General features: G+C 39.5%; 2 protein-coding genes across 5 annotated transcripts in view; one reads left to right on the forward strand and one right to left on the reverse strand.

Annotated features, from left to right (window-relative positions):
• STK25 (serine/threonine kinase 25) overlaps positions 1 to 3987 on the forward strand; it is a 47760-nt gene extending 43773 nt beyond the window's left edge. Inside the window, exon 12 of the mRNA XM_019543014.1 lies at positions 3947 to 3987. Coding sequence (XP_019398559.1) covers positions 3947 to 3972 — 26 coding nt within the window. The 3' untranslated portion in view covers positions 3973 to 3987. The remainder of the gene's footprint in view (positions 1 to 3946) is intronic.
• FARP2 (FERM, ARH/RhoGEF and pleckstrin domain protein 2) overlaps positions 1 to 7447 on the reverse strand; it is a 145504-nt gene that overhangs the window by 16915 nt on the left and 121142 nt on the right. For all 4 annotated transcript variants that reach the window (XM_019543011.1, XM_019543010.1, XM_019543012.1 and 1 more), the window contains exons 16-19: positions 6407 to 6488; positions 5289 to 5526; positions 892 to 1022; positions 316 to 384 (exon numbers count right to left, since the gene is read on the reverse strand). In XM_019543011.1, the coding sequence (XP_019398556.1) occupies positions 316 to 384; positions 892 to 1022; positions 5289 to 5526; positions 6407 to 6488 (520 nt within the window). The remainder of the gene's footprint in view (positions 1 to 315; positions 385 to 891; positions 1023 to 5288; positions 5527 to 6406; positions 6489 to 7447) is intronic.

Raw genomic sequence — 7447 nt, forward strand, 5'->3', positions numbered from 1 at the left:
GCATCTTTTGGAAGTGCAACAATATAGTTTTCCCCAATTTTGTCTATTTCTGTTAAAACAATGGCTTTAGTTCACTACTGGAACTCGACAGCAACATGTTTCTTGAGTTTCCTACCTCCCTGGTGGGTGAACAATCATTCTTTGTATACAATTTGCTGCCACCATCCCCTACATATTATGAAAAACTTGAAGTGACACTTTGTTAAAGCCTCTTGATTCTCATCAACACTGCAACATCTCAGCTTCTGAAAAACAAAGTTTGATTTATGGCTGTACCTCAAAGGCAGGGAATGTCAACAGAAAGGATGCACTCACCAGAAAGAACATCCTCTGTTGTAAACCCTTTTTTGTAAGCTTGTACAAGCAACCCTCACGGATAAACTCCTGCAGGGGGGAAAAGGAAACATTACACAGTAAACTAGTGGCTAAATGTGACACTTTTCTAGATTAATGGCTACTACACACTTGTATCCCATTTTACTTCACCACCACCAGTTATCTATGCAGTGTACTATGTGTTGTTCTGCTAATGGATATATGTCAAGTACAAAAATAAATGTCTAGGAGCTAACCCTGTTGCCCATTCCCAAAAGGCATGAAAATTCAAGGTCAAATTTAACACTTTGAATCCTTGCTTTTACAGAGGCCTCTCTCATCACTGTTGTTTTCTGTGCATTGTTTTTGGCCAATCCTTACTATCTGCCACACTTAGAGCATAAGACTGGAACATCAATCTAGGCTGAAGCACTATAGGGGCTTTTCATGAAGAGTGACCTGATATATGTAAAAAATAGCCTATGGCAAATCTGCAATAGGTAAATGTTACTGGAATGTTCTCAAGCAATCAAAACCAATAAAGGCTCTGGAAGTTAAGCAAAGAAAATTACCTACCCTCCCAGGTACAATGAGGTTATCAATGCCAACCAAATCATGCTGCAGTTCTGTCAGTTTCTGGAAATTCTCCAGGCGGATCAAGCTGTGCTGCAGCTGGGATGTCATCTCTGTGACCTCCTTTAGTGCACCTATAGGAAAAGCCAGGACAACACAGGTCAACGCACTGGAGACAAAAACAGCGGTTCGATAACGTTTTATCATTGGTTACTTTCCAACAGGATGGTGAAAGGTTGAAATTGATTAATGTAATTTTAAACACACACATTACAATCACATGGGGCTTAGTTGCAGCTTTAGAATACTGACATGTTTCTGGTGATTACTTAACAACTACACTTTGGAAAACCACAAGCAACTACCTTGTAACCAACCAGCTCTTGGGTTTGAAAGATAGAAGTAACAATCTTTGTCATAATTATGGGAAACTAACAAACCAGAGACTCAAAACGCTGCGGGGCACAGTTTGCTACATTTGAATACATACATGAGGAAGCTACTTAAAAAAAATTCCATACCTTTTTCTGCAGAGCAAAACAAGCCAATTTTCCAACTTGGTTAAAAATACTAACTTCTGTCAAAGGTAGAAGAGAAGCTTTGGGGAATGACAGATTTTTCCATGAAAATAGAACAGTATTTTCTTTTGCTTCCTCTACTAGTGGCAGTTAATATATTGTCCCAAATATGAATTGCGCTTTGGAAAGTACTGTTGGTGTTATGGGTGGGGGGGACACTGTACTAGAATATGATAGAAAACTGAAAAAGTCCCAAGCCTGAAGGGCTGAAAGGATTTTAAAAAGCTAATTTTAACACACAAGCTAAAAGTAGAATTATGACTTGAAGTTAAAAAAATCCTTGCCAGTTGTGTGTTCCTCCAATTGGCATTTTCTATCTTATTATTCTAATTGTGTTGGAATTAATTTGATTGATTTGTTTAGCAAGTTGAGGTTATAGCATTTTAAGCAAAAGCTCTTTCTGCTGACTACTATCATCACCATTTAATTCAGTGATTCTCAACCAGGGTGTGGTGCGGTGTCACACAATACTAGCAGCGTTAGGTATACAAACATACTTCCCAAGATAAACACAGAGATTTCAAGTAGGCATCCATGGTGTTAAAACCATTCTGACCTGTCCTGGACTTTCTGTGTTCTTCACAACAGAAGAATTGCTTTAGTATTTTTCTGTGGTAAAAAAAACAAGTGAAAACTAAGAGCTGACATTTTCTGAAGGGTGCCTTAAATCTGAAAACGTTGAGAAACACTGGTTTAAACATTGCTGAATCAGCAGAATGAGCACACCAATGCTTTTTATAAGCCCTGAAAGGAAATGAAATAATTATCCATTAATGCATTCTGTCTTTCTGATATAAGCAAATTTGTACTTGAGCTTGCCTGCCTTAGCCAGGAAGAGAAGGCATCCAGCCTCCAGAGGGGTCAATCACAGGAGCTAATATTAGAACTGCTCTTCCTTTTTACCCATTCAGGGTTCCTCTGACTAGGCTGCAAAGTCCATACGGATTACCCAATATTTTAATCTTACTTGCCCCAAAGGGACATCTTATTGCTATATATTTGCTCAAGAGAGGAAAGCATTATTGGGCATGCTATTCAAAAGACAGGAAATTAGCTGGTAATTTCTCTCTGAGGCCCATTTGGTAATGCTTATGCCTGGAATAGCAGCATGTGAAATGAACATAACCACTAAGGTATGTATTCTTGGGGGCGAAAGGGGGGCAGCTGTGGCATTACCTTCCTTTTCAATCACAGTGCACAAGGTATTCCTCCCATGTGGGAATCTAGGATTTTGAAAAGGTGGGGTGCAGATGCTGTGGTGCATCATTGGATGTAACAACACATTTTTCTCCAGGTAGAAAAAAACAAGAAGCTTCACTATTATTCTGGGGCCATGGGGCTATATTATTGAGTTTGAGATCAAAACAAAACAAGTATAACTTTCATTGGAATGAGTAATAATTTGCTATATCATGTGTTATGTATTAAAAAACAGAACAAACTAGACAAAAATAATCCAAATGTGTTGTTTCTTTAGTCCTGTAGTCATTAGAATTGAATGTACATCTCTTTGAGATTCATAAAAGAAAATCAAGCTGTCATGAGCATCTTGATAGTGCATCCAATGCTTCACTGGAAGTTACTTCCACACCTGAGCAACTGTTCACCTGAGTTAATGTTTCCCTACTTGAGTTAGCTAGAGTTAAAAAAGCCTGCAGGGCTGTGTAATAGGAGCTACATTACCGGGAGCAGCTATCAGAGAGCAGAATTGCAGAAGAAAGACTAGCTTAATTAGTGGAACATTTAGAACATTAAAAAGGAGAGAGGGTCATTAACACCTGTGGAATGAACAGTTTAGAAGGAATCAGGTAGATTATAATGAGCCATGAAGTCAAGTGACTGCCTCACTGCTGCTTGAATAGAAATGCTGCTGCCACTGCCAGTTTTAAACTTTGGGTGAACCAGGAATCAAAGGGAGATGCAACTGTACCGCTACACACCTTCTGGATCCACTCAATTCCTCTCCAAAAACTCAGTGGAAACCATAGGGTCTGGTTTATATGTCTAGTTAAAGGCCATACAGCCTAACAGGCCTGGATTCCATTTTTTTTTTTTTATAGACACACACAGACCTAAACTGTGTATTAGACCCAATATGTGGCAATATGCACTTTGCTGACAAGGATCCTATGGTGCAAATCCTGCTCCATTTATCAAATGCCATCCAATGCTTTCTTTCCCCTGCTTGTCCTTACATTTTTAACTCCACATAACTATGTGGCTTGTGATTTTTTTTTCTTGAGGCTCACAAATAAATCTCTAAAACCCCTCAGGTATCCAACATCAGTAGGTATGTTCAGAAGGCAGACTTCATTGCCTGAAGTGCAGTGTACAGACAGGTGCCTTAATCAGCCTCCCTTTGCAGTCCATCACATGTTGATGGCTCACTACAAAGGAGAGGACATATGCTCCCAAGTAAAGCAAATGACTTGCTAGCTCCTCCAGCCCTGAAGCTTTAATAATTGCTTCTTTTCCTTCAGGAATAGAGAGATGGAACCAAAGATAATTCTTCATACAAATCAGATTCTGCAGAAAAAAAATGATACAGAACTGTGGTTCTGGCAGTGGTTTGACTCTATCATTGACTTGGTGTTAATGGAGGATTTATCTTCTCCCTGTTCTGATGGGCCTACCTATGCTCGGTGTTAGGGTGCACTGAACATCACTGGATGCCCTTCATAACATTTTCCTTTGTTCCTGTGCTGCTTTTTGCTGCTTTACCATGTTGAAACCAGTAGTTTGCAACAGCGGGGGTCACCTGCATAAGGGTGAAGTAGAGAGTACTAAAGAGATGTGAAATATACTGTAGTGAACTAACAGGCTGCTCTGACTGTCCAGAAGCAGGAGGATGCCTAGAGACATGAGCTCTTTCACAGCCTTGGAGAAAGTTGCTTCTAATCACAGCAGCATTTGGAGATGATCACAAAGTGAGCCAATCTGCACAGGACTGCTCAAAGGCCATGCCAACTTTAGGGTCAATCAACACCACTCATGAGTATAGCCCTCTGATGTCTCCCAGTAGCAGCTGAAAAAGGAGGTAGCTATTCAGAAAGAGACTCCCTGTTCTTGGAAAGCTAAAATGTCGTCTGTTAATAGTATTGAAGACAGGCTAAATAAAAGGCAAAGGAGGTCTTTTGTTAAGATGAAATACATGGGGTCTGCTACAAAGAAAACTCATGCTAGACAGTTGTCTGCATGGTGCTGATCCCACAAACTGGATGGGCAATCTAGAGGCCACATGAACACTTTGCTGGAAGGAGAAATGTTGAAGGGATGCAGTTGATACTAAATATGACTAACAGCTCTGAAGAATGTCTCAAACCTAAAAGGCAGAGTAAAGCCCATAAAGAAAAAGTAACAAAATACTTCTTCAAAAGAGAAAGATATACTTAGGCTGCAGCTTTCAAAACCTAAGGGACTGGGATACCTTATACCCATTAAAAGAAAAATGTATCTCCATTGTATTGTAAATGTTAAAACAAGTTTTTACAGGCCCCTATCTTCATACCTGAGTGAGCAACTGACACATTCATGAAATAAAATCATTGCCTCTATTTTAACTCTTGATCTGTGGCTTGTTTGTTTGACAGCATGCATGTGTGTGTGTGTGGGTATGTGCATGAGAAAGTGAGACAGAGTGTGGGGAAGAGAGCAAGAGAGAGGGCAAGAAGGTAAGTTGTGTGCCTAACAACATTTTTTAGGGAGAGGAAGAAAAGTTGCTTTTGTTCTGAGCTTTTTAACCAGGAAGAAACACTGAGGCACAAATACCAATAAATAGAATAGAGCTCTGGCTACCATCTGCGTAACAGTTTTGTTACTCACTCCTGCAATCAGCATAGTCCCGGTGTTCAGTCGTGTAATGCTTGCAAAGTCTCCCCAGAATTAGTTTATAGTGCATAAGCCTTTGGATAGGCTTGAGCAGGAAAGTGTTGAGCGGCAGGTAGCAAACCTTCTGTAGTTCAAACTCCTTATAAACCATTTCCAGTTTCTTTAGGCGCTTGGTTGCTTTCTCCAGTTCTGTCAGGACCTCATCATGTTTCTGCAAGTAGCTGGTAAACTCCTGTTGGATCACAACAGACACAAGAATGGCTAGAATCAGAGGGGAATATTTCCTAACGCTGTCTTAATTTAAAAATAAATATGAAAAAGAGAGTCAATGTGGAGTAGCCTTCTGCCTTTGACCCCAGTTTTATTTACAATACATCCTGAATTACAGTATATAAAAACTTGCATAATTACTTGCAAAAATCAACATGAAGTATATTATTTATGTTTTAACTTTATTAAAAATCTGTAAATATGTTCAAATGTGGCTGGCTCATTCTTGTTCTAAAGAGATGATGATTAATTATCATGTGTGTGTGTACCTCTATATTTTATCAGAGGAGCTGGTAGGATTATTAAGCTTGACTAACATTAAGTATTATACGATCCTATTTTTCATGTTCCTGTAGATCTGCCAAAATTTAAATTCCACAGGCTGAAATTTTCTCTGGCAGATGTCCATCTAAGATGGTGATTTTCTAGAAAATTTTCCGCCATTTTCCCACTATCATTCCACTATGACCCTCCCTCCTGAAAACACTCTACTCTGAATAAAAGTTACTTTATTCTGGAATAATTATTTGAAGTAATAAAAAAGCATAGCATTTATTCTGGATTAAAGTCACTTTTATCCTGAACAGCATATCTCTATGGGGGATTTGTACTAGTGTAACTAGAAAAGAATAATTATATTATACATATACACTGGCTAATTTCCCCACATAGACAAACCCCTTAGACTGCTGACAACCAGTAAGAAGACACAGAAAATTTTGATTTAAATGGGTTTCCAAGCCACAATCAACTGATGAATTTCTCCAAGTGGAACTGTCCTTGTCAGTAGGAGACAATGCATTTAACCTCTCAGAACCGGAAGAGTCAGAATGTTTTTCTACCTTCAATGCACGCATGTTCCTGAGCATGACGTCTCCAATCCGCTGGTAATCTCCTTTCACATGAGCACTGGACCGTCCTTCCCTGAAAGACATGCAGACAAGTAATACGGAAATTGTGCTATGCTGAAGGCCCTGGATTGTCTTAGTTACTTCTGAGGCTATTTTTAAGCAAGGCTTTTCAAGAATCTGCATATACTGAAAGAACCCTTAGATAATAAAAGGAGACAGCAGTCACTTAGGGTCACCTTATCAACAAAGCAAAATGAAAAATCTCATAACATGGCTGAAAAGAACAGAAATCAATTCAGTTGTGTGGGCCCAGTATGTGGCTAGTATAACCTTTCAGACTTCTGGACAAATGATTATGACAAGGCCCTTTGTTCGAGTTTATTTTTTATTTACTTCTACTGCTCCAGAACTAAGGTTGCCTCAAATCATAGGGTGCAGACATGCACAATGTTTACTCTTGAATAATTTATCCTGGGTTTAATTCTGCAGTCAATTTACTCATTAGTGAAAGAGTGATGTTATAGTCATCATGGTCCAGGAACTATGTGATAGACAAGGATTTCTTTGGGTGATATCTTTTATTAGACCAATTGCATAGTTTATTTACTCTGAACTCTCCCAAGCTGGCTGCCCAAAGTAAGTGCTACCACAGTGTTGGGCCACTAAGTGGCAAGGAAGCCCATATACTTTGGGGTAACCATTTGCTCAATGCAAAATTCACAATGGCAGCCAATAGATGACACACACTAGAGTAAATTTATTTCTGATTTCCCCAGAAGTATCTATGCCACTGGAGAACAGCACTTCCTTTGGAGTAAATGTGACAGATATGTGTTGTCTCCACTTTTTTTCCACAGTAAACTGAGAAACACTCTGAAGTAAATCATAGAAACATAGAATCAATGAGTCGGAAGGGACCCAGACAGATCATCTAGTCTGACCCCCTGCCATGGGCAGGAAGGAGCACTGGGCGTGGGAGGGGTCATAAGACCCCAGGTGCCTATCCAGTCTCCTCTTGAAGATTTCCAGGGA

This window comes from Crocodylus porosus, unplaced genomic scaffold (assembly GCF_001723895.1).
Source record: "Crocodylus porosus isolate Cpor-Errol unplaced genomic scaffold, CroPor_comp1, whole genome shotgun sequence".
Taxonomy (NCBI): domain Eukaryota; kingdom Metazoa; phylum Chordata; order Crocodylia; family Crocodylidae; genus Crocodylus; species Crocodylus porosus.